The sequence below is a fragment of the Colobus angolensis genome, unplaced genomic scaffold, assembly GCF_000951035.1.
Source record: "Colobus angolensis palliatus isolate OR3802 unplaced genomic scaffold, Cang.pa_1.0 Scaffold114, whole genome shotgun sequence".
Lineage (NCBI taxonomy): Eukaryota > Metazoa > Chordata > Mammalia > Primates > Cercopithecidae > Colobus > Colobus angolensis.
In genome coordinates, this window is record NW_012112475.1 from 2,632,107 (window position 1) to 2,650,588 (window position 18,482).

At 46.5% G+C, this 18,482-nt stretch overlaps 1 protein-coding gene across 2 annotated transcripts in view; it reads right to left on the reverse strand.

The window, feature by feature from the left end:
- Positions 1–18,482, reverse strand: part of TM9SF4 (transmembrane 9 superfamily protein member 4) — a 70,248-nt gene that overhangs the window by 35,355 nt on the left and 16,411 nt on the right. For both annotated transcript variants that reach the window (XM_011959947.1, XM_011959954.1), the window contains exons 2-6: positions 10,431–10,544; positions 7,435–7,534; positions 2,318–2,486; positions 2,088–2,217; positions 887–1,010 (exon numbers count right to left, since the gene is read on the reverse strand). In XM_011959947.1, coding sequence (XP_011815337.1) covers positions 887–1,010; positions 2,088–2,217; positions 2,318–2,486; positions 7,435–7,534; positions 10,431–10,544 — 637 coding nt within the window. The remainder of the gene's footprint in view (positions 1–886; positions 1,011–2,087; positions 2,218–2,317; positions 2,487–7,434; positions 7,535–10,430; positions 10,545–18,482) is intronic.

Here is an 18,482-nt window from a genome sequence, read left to right on the forward strand (position 1 = left end):
GAGATCGCACCACCGCACTCCAGCCTGGGCGACTGAGAGACTCTGTCTCAAAAAAAAAAAAAAAGGAGACAGGGAGACTCTAAGCTCGAAGAGCCACTGGGGGAGCAGGTGGCCTCAAAACCATCACATACACAAACGTAGAACTGCACTCGGGAAGCTCCCAGCAGCAGATGCGCTACAGAGCTCTTGAAGGGCAGGATCTATGTTTGGGACTTCTGGGTCTAATTTTGTTTGAACACTAAGTTCCACAGTGGGAAAAAAAAGTCCAAATACCACCAACGATGTCAAAAGGCTGGGCATGCTGCTTAATTGAAAAGCACACTGTGGTGATCAGGGGCCAAGAAGTGAGGCAAAGCCGGACCAGCTCCTATGAGGCCCATCAGTACTGTGCTGGGCTCTGAAACTCCCGCACACTTGTTGACCCTGGGCAAATTTTAGTTTATGCCAATCACTCACACAGAGGGAGAGGAACAAAGAAACCTGCTGCCTACGGGCTTTGTCGGTACCCTGGCCCCTTGTTCTCAACCTTCGGTGAGCTGGCTGGTTCTTGTGAGGAGGCCCAACAAAGCCCCAACTTGCTGTTTGGTCTTGGCCAAGTTACTAGCCCCTTTTGAGCCTCTAGTTCCTCATCTATAATCACCACATACCTCCTGGGGTTGCTGGGAAGGGGTAAACTAGTAAGGTGTCCAACCCGTGACACTGCTGCTGTCAGCTGCCCCCCCACCCCACTTTCTCTGATGAGAATACCGTGATCCTACCTTGGCTGGGCCCACATGCCTCACCCGAGCCCATCAGCCAGCTCAGGAGGGAGAAGAGCGCGAAGACCCTGGGTGGAGAAGCCCAGGCCCATCCAGCCCTGCCCCTCCGGCCACACCTCCCCACTCACCCTCCAGCCTGATGCTCTGGGGAATCACCTCGAAGCGGACGACACGGTACGTGTGCTCCTGGTCCTCTTCCATGTCCTCCCGGTGGTAGTAAAGGATGAATGAGAGGTGGTTGTGCAGGTAGATCTGAAATGCAGCAACAGAAAGAGCACAACAGAACATCACTTAGGGATAGTCTCCAGGTATTAGGGTCCTCGCCTCGCCCAGCATGCCTGGCTGTACCAACCTTCCTACAACACTATTCTCATCACGCCCCTACTCAGAAGCTCTTCAAGGGCTCCCTGGGACTTATCAGACAAAAGCCCAATTCTCTCAGCCTGGCATTCAAGGCCTTCTATCCTCTGACCCTGACAGAACTGGGTGTAATCATCTAAGTCACATGAGTTCACCCAGCCTCCCCTGCGCCCACTGTCTCATGAACCAGTCCCTACCCTGCATTCCACTCCAACTAGAATGCCACTCCCAACTCCACTCAGCAAAAGCCGACCAATTTCTCATGACCCACCTCCTCTGTGACAACCTGAGTGTAAAAGGAGCTCCCTCTGACCTCCCCTGCCATTAACAGCCAGTGAAAGGCAGCTGGGACTTGAGACCTAGAGCCTCCCACTGTCGGTTCTCTTCCCAATTAGGACAGATGACTTTTGGCGACAGGGGCTGCACCTCAAAAGAAATGTTTTTGTCATTTATTCCCTAACTAATATCTTTCCGTTTAGAAAGAAAGAGAAGAGAATCAGGGCTATAACCATCACATTATTAGCTGAGTCTCCAGGGCTGTGCTGGGAAGTGCTCACACGGATGTGCTAATTTACCCCGCCACTGCTGCTGCATGTATTTTACAGCTAAGGAACCACAGGCTCAGGGTCACTCAGACAACTAGCAAGTGGAGAGGCAGGATTCAAACCCAGGGAGCCTGCACGCTCTTGACCACTATGTAACCCTCTCTCCTACATATTGATGAAGTTCCACATTTTTTTTTTTTATGTTGTTTTAATCTTAGGAAAATGGAACCTGACGTCCTAAGAACTGTGCCTTCACCTCCCTGTAGCACCTCCCAGGGCCTTGCCCGGAGCACTCAGACGTCTGACAGACCATCATGCCCAGGGCACCTGGAGAAACTTGCTGTGGCCGAGCGCCACCTTTTCTGTGGCCTGGGACTCGTGAGGTGTGGCTCCTGGCCCTGTGAGCACACCAAAGACACTCTACCTTGTTGACATCTGTGAAGCCGAGCCGGTAGCCGTGTTCAAACTGTACGTCTTTTTCCTTCTTCTTGTCATCGCTGTCTCGGTTGGAGTAGAGCTCCAGCCGGGTGGCCACAGGCAGGTTGTCAGCAATGCTGGAAAGCGAATGCCCCGCTCAGGTCTTCTCAACTGCCTCTCCCGTCAGTGCCCTCCCCTGTGTGAGCCTGAGGCAGCAGGGAGTAGAGGGCGACTTACAGGTGGACGTAGTAGTCTTCTGTGATCCGCTCAGCCACAAGTCGGCTCTGCTCCACTGTCAGGGTCACTGGCTTGTTGGACTGGCTGCACAGAACTTCACACTTCTTCTCACTGTTCATGAGAACCTGGAAAGGGGTGTTGACAATCCGGTCCCCTCTCAGCACCTCTCCTGCCATAAGAGAGACAGATCGAGCTCAGAGCTTCAGTGCTGAGGTTGCTGAGGTCAGCAGAGTCACAGAGACACAGGACTGCAGGACAAAAATGGGCTTCCAAGGACTTCAGCAGTGCCTCAGCCTGGCAGCCAATGCCCTTCCCCATCAGTTCACACCCAACTGGCTCAGCTAACCCCCACCTGCCACCCTCCTCCTTTGGGCTCTAGTGCTACCAGACCGCTCAGCACTCATCTAGCACCACATCCGTCTATGCCTCTGGGCCTCAGTCGCTTCCTTCTCCGGGAGTGCTGTTCCCTGCCCCATGCTCCTGGCCTCCCCAGGAAGCCCAGTTTTCATTTCATTCTCTCTGGGAAGCCCTTCCTAACCCCTCAGGACAAGCCCATCACTCCCTCCCCTGACTGCCCTCTGTGTGAGGGCGGCATTATGCAGTGGAGAGATGGCTCTGCCTTCCTTAGCAGTCTTGGTAAGTCACTCCACCTCACTGAGCCTCAATGTCCTCATCTGTAAAATGGGATAATAACAGTACCCACCTCACAGGGTTACAGTGAGAAATAAAGGAAGTCAATCCAATAAAGTAGCAGGCACAGAGTAGGCAGGCACCAAACGCTCTTTTACCATCAGCACTTGTTCCTGTGTTAAGGATCTACTTTGCACAATGTGCTGATACAGTCGTGTTTCTGACTCCCCTACCTGACTATGAGCTCGTTACTGTTAGACTGTTTCCTATTTATCTCTGTGTCTTCAGTTCCTGGTTCTAGCAGGGAAGGGAGTGGGGTGAAACCCAGCACCTGAGATTTTTAGCCAAAACATCTTTTGACACAATGAAGTGGCACCCCTTGTGTGCCTTTTGCCTCAGAGTAACCTGCTGCCAGATGTCACCCTAATAGGCACTAAGCAGTTAGGGACTATCAAGCAAACCCCATGGTACTTTCATTCTGAGCTGTTCAACAATTGATGGACAAGATGAAGACTAATTAACACCTCCACATGCACTTGGTCTCGCACTTTTCCTCCAGGGTGGATCTGCTCAATAGGGCACTCTCCCTAGTCATCTAGTCATTCATTCATCCATGAACGTGTACTGGGTACGGGCTACCTGCCAGGCCCTAAAGATACAAAGTTGAATAGACGTACTCATAGAGTGCATGGCCTAGCAGGAAGATAGACTTTGCTGAATAATCAGCAAAATGAGAATATATAACTTGCTGTAGACACAAGGGAGTGGGTCTAGGACAGCTTCCCTGAGGAAGTGATACTTGAAAGGAAGAGAGAAGTTAAAAATGGGGGAAGAATATTCCAGACAGGACAGCATGTGCAAAGGCCCCTTTGGGACAGGGGGAGGCACTGAACCTGAGAGGCCTGTGTGGCTACAGTGTAGAAAGCTCAGATGAGCTGCAGAGATGGGCCAGTGCTAGACCACAGGGGCCTGTGGGACACACACAGTTTGATCTTGACCAGTTTGACCTAGAAAGCAACAAAATCCAATGAAGGTTTCTAACGGGTAGAGAAAGACGTTATCTGAGTCTGGTTCCAGAAAGATCACTCTGGCTGTTTTGTGAAGAAAACAGAGGATGCAAGGAACTGGCAGTGAGCGGTGGGGTGTGGGGGGGTGGCAGCAGCAATGGCAGTCAGTCATGCATGAGCGACACTGGTGGCTGGAACAGGTGCTGGTGAGGGTGGAGAAGAGTACACAGGAGCTCCGAAGAGGTGAAATCCAGGGGAAGCATTGCTGACTGTAAACAAGGCATGAGTGAGGGGTGGTGCATATTAGGAAGACTCTGAGGTTTCTACAACCAGGTTCTAGGTGGGAAAACAGGAAGAACAGCAAATTTACATCGAAGGCATTTTCAGTTTGGATATATCAAGTGGGCACTTAGATATCAAGATCTGACGCGCAGAGGAGAGGTCAGGGCACAGATGGAAGTTGGGGGTTATCGGCCCACAGATGGTAAATGGCAGGGCCGCGAGCTACACTGCCATAGGGGCCAGCACTGTGCTGTGCAAAGTAGCAGCCCTGGCAAGCGATGCTTCGAGTGTGGAGGCACAGGAGAGGGAGAGGGTGAGGAAGGGCCTGGATGAAGGCCTCACCTCTCCACCCTGTTTTGGAAGGCTGGCAATGCAGGTGAGCCTGCAAAACCCAGGGATGGACTGGCCAGTGAAGAGCGAAGACAGAGTAAGACATATGCAGAGTCCACTGCTGAAATGGCATTTTAAAGACAACAAGCTGAGGATCAGAGGCCTGCTTGTGGTGATACAAGGGGGTGGTGGTAATGCTAAACCCCTGGCCTCTTTCCTCTATAACATTTCCTACTGCCCATTATCTCCTGTCAACAAGGATCTTGCTTGAGGAGAGAAAGAGCTACAGAAAGGAGCAGGACAGCAGGCCAGCACGGTGGAATCGCTTCTTGGTATTTAGAAATTAAGTTTAAACCAAGAAAGGGGATATAATGGTCAGGAAATGGCTCATTTCTATTTCTTTTTTTGTTTTGTTTTTGAGACAGAGTCTTGCTCTGTTGCTTAGGCTGGAGTGTAATGGCGCGATCTCGGCTCACTGCGACCTCTGCCTCCTGGGTTCAAGCGATTGTCCTGCCTTAGCCTCCCAAGTAGCTGGGATTACAGGTGTGCACCACCATGCCCAGCTAATTTTTGTATTTTTAGTAGAGATTTACGAATTTTTTTCAATTTTGTATTTCAGTACATTGGCCAGGCTGGTCTTGAACTCTTGACCTCAGGTGATCAGCCTGCTTTGGCCTCCCAAAGTGCTGGGATTACAGGCATGAGGGAAATGGCTCATTTTATACATGGAAGTACTCCTTTTAATAATGAGCAGTAAGCCATGAATGTGGAGCCTCCCAGAGTCCGAGGTTCTATCCAGAACACCTGCCAAGGATCTCCATCAATGTGACACCATTAGCACAGCCCTCAGACAGCCCCATGGACCTTTCTGGAGAAGGCAGCCTGGGACAACAGAAATAACTCTGGCTTTAGGGTAAAAAAAACCTGAGTTTAAAAAATCTCAATTTCTCCACCTATTGGCCATGTGACCCTGAATAAGTCTTTCAAACCCTTGAGGACGCTGTTCCCTCTACTATGAAATACTCAGCTTACAGAGTTACTATCAGAATCACAGAAGCTGCTGTACAGTGTGGTACTTATGGGCATGGATTCTGGAGCCAGAGTTCCTGGAGTTCTGCCACTTACTAAGTGAGTGACTTTACCTCCTTATGCCTCACTTCCCTTATTTATAATAAGGAGAGAGTAAGAGAATCTACCCCTTATTGTGAGAATTAATAAGTTAGAGTTGCTGTGAGAATTGAATAAGTTAAGGCACAGGAATGCTTACAACAGTGCCCAGCTCATAGGATGAGCCCTCTCGGTACTAATGATGACGATGAGGATGATGATGTAAATGGCTTACAATCCAACGGTCATGCAATTAAGGATGGTCTTGCTCCACTCAGGTAGGACACTAACACTTATCGAATGCTTACTATGTATCAGGCACTGGGCTAGAAGCTGAGAAGAGAGAGGAACGTGAGACACAATCCCTCCAGTCAAAGAGCCCTTAGGCCATGAAGGCAGGCACTACAAAGACAGAATGAGATGCAATATGGCAGGATAACACTTGTATACAGAAATCTCCATTTCTATGAGGCAGGAACTTTCCCCAGCTTTAGGAAGATTTGGCAGAGGTTCAGAGAGGTTAAGGTCACCCAGGATCACATTAAGAGTGCGTAACTCCAGAGCCTTGGGCTGCCAAAGGGTCCACAACAAGCTCCTAGGAGAAAGGAGGTACAGTTGTGAGGGGCCTGACATCAGGACCCTGGAGCACCAAGTGGGTCAGGCTTCCCGGGGAGAGGTAAGGTGGCTGGAAGATAGCATGGTGTGGAGAGGAAAGCAGGGCTACGGCAGGCAGGCACTGGTCCACAGATGGTAAGTGGCAGGGCCACAAGCTGCACCACTGCAGTCAGTGGAGGCCAGCCCAGGCTCTGAAGCCAATCTCTGTTCAATGCTACAAGGCAAGACTTCGGCACAGCTGGTATTAGGGGAGACGGTGCTACCCAATTTTGGTTATACTGGCTCCAAGGCCTGCCTCCAACTGGTCCAGGACCCCCAATACCTGGCAGTAGATAAATTTGTCAGCTAGGGGTTCCAGAAACATCTGAGCCATGGGTAGCCCTGATGGAGAAGGCAGCCCTTTCAGGGGCCTGCTCAAGAACCAGTTCTCTCCTTTCTCCTTCCTAAGGTGTAAGAAAAGAAAGTCTCTTAAATTCCTTGAGGTCAGGGAGAGCATCTTTCCATGCTTTTATCTCTAGGACCTAACACAGTCATAGAGGAAGCACTAATAACTGTGTCATGAATAGACACCTCGACACCTGAAATCCTGCCAAATGGAGAATTATTTAAATGAGAATAAAATGACTACTAGTTATGGAATATTTGTGTCAGACACTGCACTGGGTGCCTCATATTATTTGACACGAGTGTTGCAGAGTTCAGCAAGAACTGTGGTGGCATCTCTGCTTGCATTCAGGGCAGAGGCACTCACTCTCCCTTTCCATTTAAAGCAGAGGAGGTGATGAAGCCACCAGAGAGGAGATATCTAGAAATCAAGAAGAGGAGGTGTAAGTAGAAGCCAAATGCTCCAAGTCTGAAGACTGACTGTGGATCCAAAACAAAGATCACTTTGGCTGTTTTGTGAAGAAAACAGAGGATGCCTTTGTCCACAGTATAAACAAAGACAAGTCACTTAACCTGCAAAATGGGAATAAACAGAGCAACTGTCTCCCCGGGACTGTTACGAGGTTTAAATAAGCTAACAGGTATGCAAAGAATATAGACCAGTGTCTAGAATATAGCAAAGTTAACTGTTGTTATCATTATAAAAATCATGCTGGGTTCCCCCTGGGGACAAGTTGACAGCAGTGTGGGAGAAGAACTTACCCAGATTCTCTGCCTTGTAGGTTATCTTGCTGGGCTGGCAGAAGGGCAGTGAATAGTATTCATAAGGTAGCTGGGTTCGAGAGCTGGTAAGCTTCACAGCCTGATGGGAATCCAGCAGAAACCAAGATGACCAATAATCCTTCCTGGTACCCACCCATCTTTAGTACACTTGGTAATATTATCTAATAGGCAAATGAATTAGCAGAAATGACAGCAGTACGCTATATAATGTACTGCCCACAATTCTGAATTATTTCACATTTCATTCAATTTAGACTACATTACAGATTTAGTTGAAAATCACAATACACTGTGAGACTCTTGAACATGCTACTATCCCTTGGCACAGTAATTTCACTTTTGGGCATCTTTCCTAAAGAAATAACTCCAAATAAGGAAAAAAAGCATTTTAGGAGCAACGAAGTTCACTCCTTATTTATAACCACAGTGATCTTCTTCCTTCAGCTCCTCGAGTCAGTCAAGCTCTCTCCTGCCTCAGGCTTTGACCCACTGCTCCTTTCTGCCCTACTGTGTGCTCGCCTGGCTTCTCCTCATATTCAGGTCTCAGCTCTCCCTTTGCCTCTCAGGCCTTCCTTCAGCAGGGGTATCTAAAGGAACTCCCCAATATCTACTGGACTGTCAGTCTTCAACTGTTTACTTCATAGCATGTCTGATAAAATGTTAATTAGTTTCCCTGTTTTTTTGAAAATCAGTTTCTCCCATTAGCATTTAAGATTTAAGCTCTATAAGGACAAGGATCACGTGTGCCTTGGCCACCTCTGTAACTCCAGTGCTTTAGAGCTAGGTACAAAGTAGGTACAAAGTGCTGAATGAGAGAAGAGAAGAGAGGAAAAATGAAAAACAACTTCAACTCAAAGCCCCTGCAATGGGAAATTGATCAATAAACCATGATATATTCTTTCAATTAAATATAGTAAAGCCATAAAAAAATAAAGTTTAAGACAATGAAGGAGAATGTTTAGGAAATGCTACAAGCACACAGAATATAGCTCTGGAAACCACAGACAAAACAGAACCCATCAAAATGTTACAAAAAATAAAATTTTAATCCAAACGTGAGTGAAGCTACCTTTACTATTTAGGAACTACTGACCATTCCTCATACACCACCTGAAAGTATAAAAGATTTTTGGAATACAGGTCTACAATCTTTTTTCAAATCTTTTTTGGGATTAGAAATTTTCCGGATTCCCTGTAATCCCAGCATTTTGGGAGGGTGAGGCAGGCAGATCACCTGAGGTCAGGAGTTTGAGACCAGCCTGGTCAACATGGTGAAACCCCATCTCTACTAAAAATGCAAAAATCAGCTGGGCGTAGTGGTACACACCTACAATCCCAGGTACTCAGTAGGCTAAGGCAGGATAATTGCTTGAACCCGGGAGGCAGAGGTTGCAGTGAGACGAGATCATGCCACTGCACTCCAGCCTGGGTGACAGAGCAAGACTCCATCTCAAAAAAAGAAAATTTCTAGATTTTAGAAGGCAATGTGGTATACAAACCATAGCCAAGTTGGGTCTGGACAGTACCTCATATTCAATAACTATTTGTGCAGAGAAATGCAAAAATATTCATATCAAGTGGGATAAAAAAAGTCAATAAACAGCTCTGTGTTCAGTTCTGGTCAGTTCTTGCCTCGAATGTGCTTGGAAAAACTGAGTTCTAGAGCTTTCTGGATGTGAAACTGAAGGGATTAAGGACCTCTATTAAACATTCCATGAATTGCTTGAGGAAAAATGGCCAAAAAGTCTGTTTTAACAATTTTGTGTTTCTTAGCATTCTCACTCAGGACAATGAGAAAAGAATGCACATAACAGAGAGATGTGTCCCACCTTTATGTTGCCTCCCACTCCCTCTCTTCCCACCCAAGGCGTCCACCCTCACATACTCAGCTATGTGGGACTGGAAGCCAGAGCAGCCCTGGTACCTCCAGGCCACTGCTCTGCTCTGGAGGGAGCTTTTGACAGAGGTAGTGGGAAGAAGGTACTGCAGTAGTTAAGAGATGGGGTCTTGGGCTGGGTGTGGTGGCTCATGCCTGATAATCCCAGCACTTTGGGAGGCTGAAACATGAGAACTGTTTGAGCCCAGGAGTTCAAGACCAGCCTGTGCAACATAGTGACACCTCATCTCTACTTAAAAGAAAACAAAAAAAATTAGCCAGGTATGGTGGTGCACACCTGCAGTCCCAGTTACTTGGGAGGCTGAGGCAGAAGGATCGCTTTAGCCTGGGAGGTCAAGGTTGCAGTGAGCTATGCTCATGCCACTGCACTCCAGCCTAGGCAACAGAGAAAGACCACATCCCCTCTAAATAGCGATGGGGTTTGAACTAACTCTATGTCTTCCTCACTATGTGACCTTGAACGTGTTAATTTTCCTTCCCAGGCCTCAGTTTCCCCATCTGTAAAATGAATAGGAAATCTGTGTAACATACAGAATTGGCCCCTCGGGGGACATCCTGAGCTAAGCCATGCATATGCCTGGCATGTAAATAAAAGTTATTTTAATGACTGTTCCTGCAAGTTACAAGTCTGACTGCCAAAGAAAAGAGATGCTCACAATATATGAACGATATGAGCAGACACTAGGAGCTATGCAGACAAAGCTGGTAACAGAGAAGAAGATGGAGCAGGTGAAAAAGGGAGGCAGAGATGCTAAAGAGGCAGGTGGAGCAAGACAAAGGCACAAAAATAGATGGACACATACATGACAGACAGAATACTTGAGAGCAAAAGTGAGAGTGAGAAAGAGACCGAGATGCACATATACAAAAGCATACACAGGGAGAGAGACACAGAAAGAACCGGAAATGGAGAGGGGACCAAGAACCAGAGGCACAGGGAGAGGGAGAGGCAGAGTTCCAGGGTAACTGGCACTATTCTTTCTTCTCTGCAACCACAGGGTGGACATGAGCAGCTCACCATGGTGCTCCAGCCACGCTGCCTAGCACAGAGGCTCCAAAAATCCAGGAACACGCTTACCTTGATTTCTACAGGATCATTCTGGTGGAAGTTGATTGGCGCGACCCCAGGCACATAGAAGGTGCTTGTTTCATACATCAGGGAGAAAAGCAGTAAAGACCATGGCATCCAATCCTGCTCAGAAGAGAGGCCAGGGTTGGATTGGGGAGAAGTGAAGAAGATCCTCTGAGGAAGATCAAGTCATACCACCTTATTGTTGCTTTAATTGACCCAGTGTCACCACCCTCCGACCCATGAAGCCTGAAGACCTCGTAAACGTTGTCTCCCAAATGCCCCCAAGACTGCCACAAGACAACAATTCTGCACTTTCAGGAGTAAGCCACAAAGTAATTAACACCTGGGCAAAAGGGAAGACTGTCACACAGGAGCCACGTTTCCCCGCTTCTGGATCAATGTTCTTTTAACCATTTATAGTGTGTAACTCTCAGGATAGCTAGCAGGGAATAAAGCTCCAGGACATTTAATTAATTCCATTTCTCTGTATAGCAACTGGTTCACACTGTCAAAAGCTCCTATGTTACCAAGAGATGTTCCTACAAGTTCCTCCAAAACTGTGCTGGCCTCCGTCACCTCCCACTCTCCTCGCTCAGCTCAGCCACATGGGCCTCCTTGTTGTCCTGACAACAAACCCTTCTGCACCCCTCAGGGCCTTCGTCTTTACTGTGCCTTCTGCTGGAATGCCCTTCCCACAGGCACCTTCATGGCACATCTTTTTTCTTTTTTTTGAGATGGAGTTTTGCTCGTTACCCAGGTTGGAGTGCAATGGCACGATCTCAGGTTACTGCAACCTCTGCCTCACAGGTATAAGTGATTCTCCTGCCTCAGCCTACCAAGTAGCTGGGACTAGGGTGCCCACGACCACACCAGGCTAATTTTTCTATTTTTAGATGAGATGGTGTTTCACCATATTGCCCAGGCTGGTCTTCAACTCCTGACCTCAGGTGATCTGCCCACCTCGGCCTCCCAAAGTGCTGGGATTACAAGTGTGAGCTACCACGCCCAATGGCACATCTCCTACTTATTTCATTCAGGTCTCTCAAATATCACTTCCTCAGAGAAGCCTGCACTGACAATTCTATCTAAAAAACAACCTCAGGGCTCCCATTACCCATTTCTCTAGTCCCTTATCTATTTCTCCTCATGGACTTATCTAATTGACATATACTATATGTATGTGTTTATTTGGATATTGCATGTCCCTCTACCCTTGAATGTGATCTCTGTGGGAGCAGCACCATGAACAGTGCCTGGCACAGCATGGGGACTCAGGAAACATCTGCATGCAGCACAGGCACCTGGGAATCAAAGGCAAGAAAGGCCCATTGCATCTCTTTCCCTTAATAATAGCGCTTCACCCCTGCAAGGAACTAGAAGAGCTGCCGGATTCTCTTCCTCCTGCGCAGTCTGAACAATGAACTTTTGTCTTCCACACGCCTAAATCACCAACTCAAGTCAGTTTCCGTATCTGACTGCTCTCCCTAACCTTTCACTGCTGTTGCATTTCAGATGCTTATTTCCTCCCACCTGGACATTGGCCATAGTCTCCTGATCACCTGTCTCCACAGCCCTCCCATCCATCAAGTTACACCCCGTCCAACCAACCAAGCAACCAACTGACCAACAAACACACACACACACTCTCAGATGACTCTCAGTGAAACTCAGTTTTATAGGAATCAGGATCACTAAGTGAGGGGGCTCACCAAAAATGCAGAATGACCTGTACTTTTACCTGGACTACAAGTTGAGGAAAAAAAATGGCTTTACAAGTTTCTGAATTTGTAAAAGTTCGGAATTCAGTACACTTTTTGCAGACACATAGCTTGGTCAAAGTCTTTTAAGCAATATCTTCATGGAGTTTTTCCTCCGATTTGTTGTGAACGTTTACAAGTATCTGCCAGCTGATGTTCATTAGGAAAGCCTGACCGCCCCCCCATAAACACAGTGCCATGGCTAAGACAGGTGTACTGTATTTGGCAATCAGGAGGCCAGATGAATTAGGAAAGCAGGAAAATCTTTAAAAGAAATGACAAGACTAGTACATAAATTGCCTCACGGGGCAATTTGGATAGGAAGGATAAGAAGACAGTATTTTTTCCCTCTGTCCTTTTTTTTTAAAAAAAGAACTTTTTATTTTTAAGTAAATTCAGATTTGCAGAACAGTTATACAGAAACTATAGAGGGTTCCCATACATTCTTCACCCAGTTTCCCCTAATGCTAACATCTTGCATAACCATAAGCGAGTAAGGCTTTTTAAAAGCAACTAGCATGAACATTTTTTGAAAAAGCAAATTACAGTAAATAATCCAAACAGCACAATTGGGTATGCCATGAAAAATAAATCTTCCTTCCACTTCAGGTCTCCATGGACAACTGCTATCACCAGTTCCTTGAAAATCTCTCTAGAGACATTCCATGCTGGTACAAAGGGGAGGGTTTCATAGTACAGGTTGGCTTGAATACAAAAACAAATCGATTTTTCTTCTTTCTCTCTGAGTAGTGATGGAAAGCCTACCAACTGCAGGCTGGGTACAGCATCTGATTTCCTCTGCGTCAGGGGACCTCCTTCACCTGACTAGGCATCTGAAGATTTTGGCCCTTTCTCTTTGGAACATTTTGCCAACCCTCATATGTCATTGGTTAGAATGCAAGTGCGTCATATGAGAGAAATAAACCTTGCCCTCTTTTTTCCTCTAATTCCCCTCTGTTCCTGAATTCCGGTTAACCAAAATATAAAGAAGGCAAATTCTGTATTGCTGGCAAAAACAGCCACCCAAAAGTTGCTAAAAAAAACAAAACAATCCCAGCACTTTGGGAGGCCGAGACGGGCGGATCACGAGGTCAGGAGATTGAGACCATCCTGGCTAACACGGTGAAACCCCGTCTCTACTAAAAAAAATACAAAAAAACTAAAAAAATAAAATAAAACTGGAATCCCAGCACTTTGGGAGGCCGAGACGGGTGGATCACGAGGTCAGGAGATCAAGACCATCCTGAGCTACACGGTGAAACCCCGTCTCTACTAAACAAAATACAAAAAACTAGTCGGGCGAGATGGCGGGCGCCTGTAGTCCCAGCTACTCGGGAGGCTGAGGCAGGAGAATGGCATGAACCCGGGAGGCGGAGCTTGCAGTGAGCTGAGATCCGGCCGCTGCACTCCAGCCTGGGCGACAGAGCCAGACTCCGTCTCCAAAAAAATAAAAAATAAAAAATAAATAAAAATAAAATAAAAATAAAATAGCCGGGCGAGGTGGCGGGCGCCTGTAGTCCCAGCTACTCGTGAGGCTGAGGCAGGAGAATGGCGTGAACCCGGGAGGCGGAGCTTGCAGTGAGCCGAGATCCGGCCACTGCACTCCAGCCTGGGCGACAGAGCCAGACTCCGTCTCAAAAAAAAACAAAAAAACAAAAACAAAAAACCCTCAACCTTGAATTTTTGAAAAACAATCCTCACACAAAGATACTATCAACAAACCACACACCAATTTATCTTAGAAGGATCAAGAGATGAAAAATAGCAAAGGATATTTTTGTAATATGCTAGAATCTTCGAATATAATATTTATGTTGGCAACCAAAAGCAATTCAGAAGTTCAACTTAGAACTAATGGCTGTATCCGATGACACTGTCTATTTTAGATATTAAAATGTCACTGTCTTGGTATTTTCACATGGCTATAGGGATTATAAACTGGAACACTACTGCAGGTTTATCTGGCACTCTGTATCCAAAAGTCCCCCAAAAGTACATGCTCTTTGACTCTGTAATTCTGCTTCTAGGTATGTTAAGAAAAATATGTCAGGTATGCCAAAATGTATACATGAAAGGGTGTTCGCCAACAGCATTATTTAAAATAGTTCACTACTGGCCGGGTGCGGTAGCTCATGCCCGTAATCCTAGCACTTTGGGAGGCCAAGTGGGGGGCAAATCACCTGAGGTCAGGAGTTCAAGACCAGCCTGGACTACATGGTGAAACCCCATCTCCACTAAAAGAATAAAAATTAGCTAGGTGTGGTGGCACATGCCTGTAATCCCAGCTACTTGGGAGGCTGAGGCAGGAGAATTGCTTGAACTGGGGAGGCGGAAGTTGCAGGGAGCTGTACTCCATCCTGGGCGACAAAGGGAGACTCCATCTCAAAAAAAAAAAAAAAAAAATTCTCTACTTACAATAGTAAAATGTCAAATGTTAGTGGAATGGATTAAATTATTATATGTCCATTTAAATAGTCATTGAAAGTGATGACATGTTTCTTTTTTCTTTTTTTGAGATAGGGTCTCACTCTGTTGTCCAGGGTGGAGTGCAGTGGTGCAATCACTGTTCATTGCAGCCTTGACCTCTTGGGCTCAAGTGTTCCTTCCACCTCAACTTCCCAAGTAGCTGGGACCACAGGCACATGCCACCATGCTCTGCAATTTTTTTTATTTTTTGTAAATACAGCATCTCCCCATATTACCCAGGCTGGTCTCAAACTTCTGGGCTCAAGCAATTCTCCCGCCTCAGCCTCCCACAGTGCTGAGATATAAGTGTGAGTCACTGCACCTGGCCGATACATTTCTTGAGTAGGAATGTTCAAGCTTTAGATTTACATAGTAAAAGCAGGAGCCAGAACATTGTGTGGCAGGATTCCTTTTTTTAAAGTTATCTTTGGAAAAATATTTAGGAGGCAAAATGTCTTAGTGATGAGCTTTTTTCCTTTTTTGTGTATCTGTATTTTCTACTTTTCTTAGAGGATTATATAGTATTTATGCCACTTAAATAATAAATGAGGCAAAAGAAAACATCACTGTCTAAACACTGAGGTGAGAGTAATCCTAGCTTGGCACGGAGGAACATCCACCCACCGCTCCCAGTGTCTCTCCAGCAGCACCTCCCACCTTTTCTTTCTAAGCCTTCAGGGAGATCTAGGACTTGGGACACTGTATAAATGTGTACACACACACACACACACACAATGGAATACTCTTCAGCCATAAAAAATAAAATCATGTCTTTTGCAGCAACATGGATGAAACTGGAGACCATTTATCTTATGTGAAACAACTCAGAAACAATGTCAAATACTGCATGTCCTTGCTTGCAAGTGGGAACTAAATAATGTGTACACAGGGACATACAGTGTGGAATAAGAGACACTGGAGGCTCTGAAGGGTAGAGGTGGTGAGGGATGAGAAATTACTTACTGGATACAATGTACACTATTCAGGGAATGGTTACACTAAAAGCCCAGACTTCCCCACTACCCCATCTACCCATGTAACAAAGCTGCATGCACTTGGTACGCCCTAAATTTTATTTCAAAAGAGAAAAGAAATGCAGAATCTCGGGCCCTACCCTAGAACTAGTGAATCAGAACCTGCATTTCAGCAAGTTCCCTGAGTTAAAGTTTAAGCAGCACTGCTCTAGGTAAGCCTAAAGTGCAGTCAGGGTCAAAACCACTGCTTAGGTAGAAGGGTCTATCCCAGATGATACAAACCTCTCAGAAGGGATGTAGTGGTCTGTATTTCTCTTTGACTAGATTTAAAACTGCATCTTGACAACCAATACTGCGATGGCTGTCATTTGCTAGGGAAAGCACTGAGCCTGGGGTCCCAAAATAAGGCCGGGGTTATACCCTCCCCTCAGCTGTGCAGCACTGGGCAATCAACTTCAACTTTGCTGGGTTGTGTCCTCATTTACTAGGATGGATTCATGTGGTAGAAGTGAAGCTCAAAAAAGAACATGGATTTGAAAACATTTAATAACCAGTAAGCCACAACCCTTATATGTACGTATGATTATCATTCTTGCTTGCTCATCAATAACCTGTGCTCTGAATGTCTCCTCCTAAGAAGCTGGACACCAGACCTTTTTATCTCATCTGATATGTGATTTGAAACCAGTGCAGGGGATCACAATCTCCTCTGGTTATCAAGCCAATTAAGTCTAAGCAGTTACCGCACTTCTACCTTCTTTTGAAACAGAATCCTCCAGATTTAGTTGAGAGACACCACCCTAGGGAACTCAAGGGCTCTCTGAGAAGCTCAGGTTGCAGAGGAATGAAAAGCAAATCCTGAAAGACTTTAATACACTTTTGTTCCAGTCTCAAACCAATGGAGCAAGTACACACATAAAAAACAAAAACAAAAAGACACAGCAAGAATGCCCTAACAGGAAAACAACACCAAAAAACAACAAGAAGGCAGAGTCACTGAGCACCTAAGTATAAGGCACGGTGATAGACCTGGTTCCTTCTTTCCACTTACTGCTTACCAAATCCCTGTGCCCTGCTAGGCACTGACAAACATTGATTTGTGGTATCCTCACAACTACAGGTACCTGGAGATTTTGGTCACCATTTTGCAGATGGTGTTAATCTGAGACCCAGAGACCCAGAGGTTAAGTAACTTGCCCAAGGTCACCCAGCCAGAATGTGGAGGAACAAGAATGCTCTTTTCAGGCAGGTGAATTGCATTACAAATGAGGAGACTGGAAGATGATGTTCATAACAACGGCAGCTAACATTTATTGGATGCTGATTATGTGCTAAGCACAGTTCTAGGTTCTTTCCATGGAATAATTCAAAGAAAACAATCCTATGAGGTGGGGACTCTTGTTCCCATTTCACAGATGAGGAAACTGAGAGTCAGACGGGCTCTCAGGATTGGCATTGAACAGTGTTAGGATTAAACAGGATTTAGCCTGGTTGAGCCCAAAGCCCATGTTCAAACCAGTACAGAAATTAGTTCACAGGCCAGGTGCAGTGGCTCACGCTTGCAATCCAAGCACTTTGGGAGGCCAAGGCGGGCAGATCACCTGAGGTCAGGAGTTTGAGACCAGCCTGGCTAGCATGGTGAAACCCCCATCTCTACTAAAAAAAAAAAAATTAGCTGACTGTAGTAGCAGGCGCCTGTAATTCCAGCTACTCAGGAGGCTGAGGCAGGAGAATCGCTTGAACCCGGGAGGCGGAGGCTGCAGTGAGCCGAGATCGCACCATTACACTCCAGCCTGGGGGACAAGAGTGAGACTTTGTCTTAAAAAAAAAAAAGAAAAAAGAAATTAGTTTAACTACTTATTGAGCACCTACTGTGTGTCAGGCACTGTGCCAGCCTCACAGCATACATGCCCACAAGGAGCTTTCAGGCAGGTCAGGGGACACAGACGAGCCATCAGCCAATCACAACACTAGGTCCCAGATGCTCTCAGTAGGTTAAGAGGCTAAGAGCAATATGTTGGGAATACATGGGAGCAGCAATATACCCAGGCTTGGGGCAGGGAAGGAGTGCTAAACCTAAGAACTCAAGTCTACCCTGAAACCTGAAGGGAGGGGAGAGGAAAGAGAGAAGGGTTCCAGAAAGAGCACAACATAGACGCAAAGGCCTGGCGGCAACTCTGACTTTTTGGCAGGTAATGTATAGGCTGGCGCTTCTTAAAGTTTAATGTGCATTTAAATAACTTGGTGACCTTGTTAAAATGCAGATTCTGATTCAGAAGGTCTGGGTAGGGCCTGAGACTCTGCATTTCTCACAAGCTACTAGGTGATGACGACACTTTTGGTTCACGGATCATCCTATGAGCAGCAAGTGTTGGGCTCTGTTCTCAGCACAGGGAGGAGACTCAGGAATTTTAAGCAGAAAAGGAATAAATCATATCTGCAGTTTTAAAGGTTACTCTGGCTTGTGTGTGTGTGTGTGTGTGAAAGGGGGGCTGTGTGCAGCACATTTCTGCTTTGGAGACATAGTAATATCCAGTCCTAGATTTGACATTTAATAAGGATAAATGAAATAATCTAGCCTGGTGCAGTGGCTCATGCCTATAATCCCAGCACTCTGGGAGGCAGAGGTGGGTGGATTGCTTGAGCCCAGGAGTTTCAGACTAGCTTTGGCAACATGCTGAAATCCCATCTCTACCCAAAATACAAAAAGTTAGCTGGACGTGGTGGCATGTGCCTGTGGCCCCAGCTACTGGGGAGGCTGAGGTGGAAAGGATCACCTGAGTCAGTGAGCCATGATCACACCACTGCACTCCAGCCTGGGCGACAGAGCAAGACCGTGTCTCAAAAAAAAAAAAAAAAAA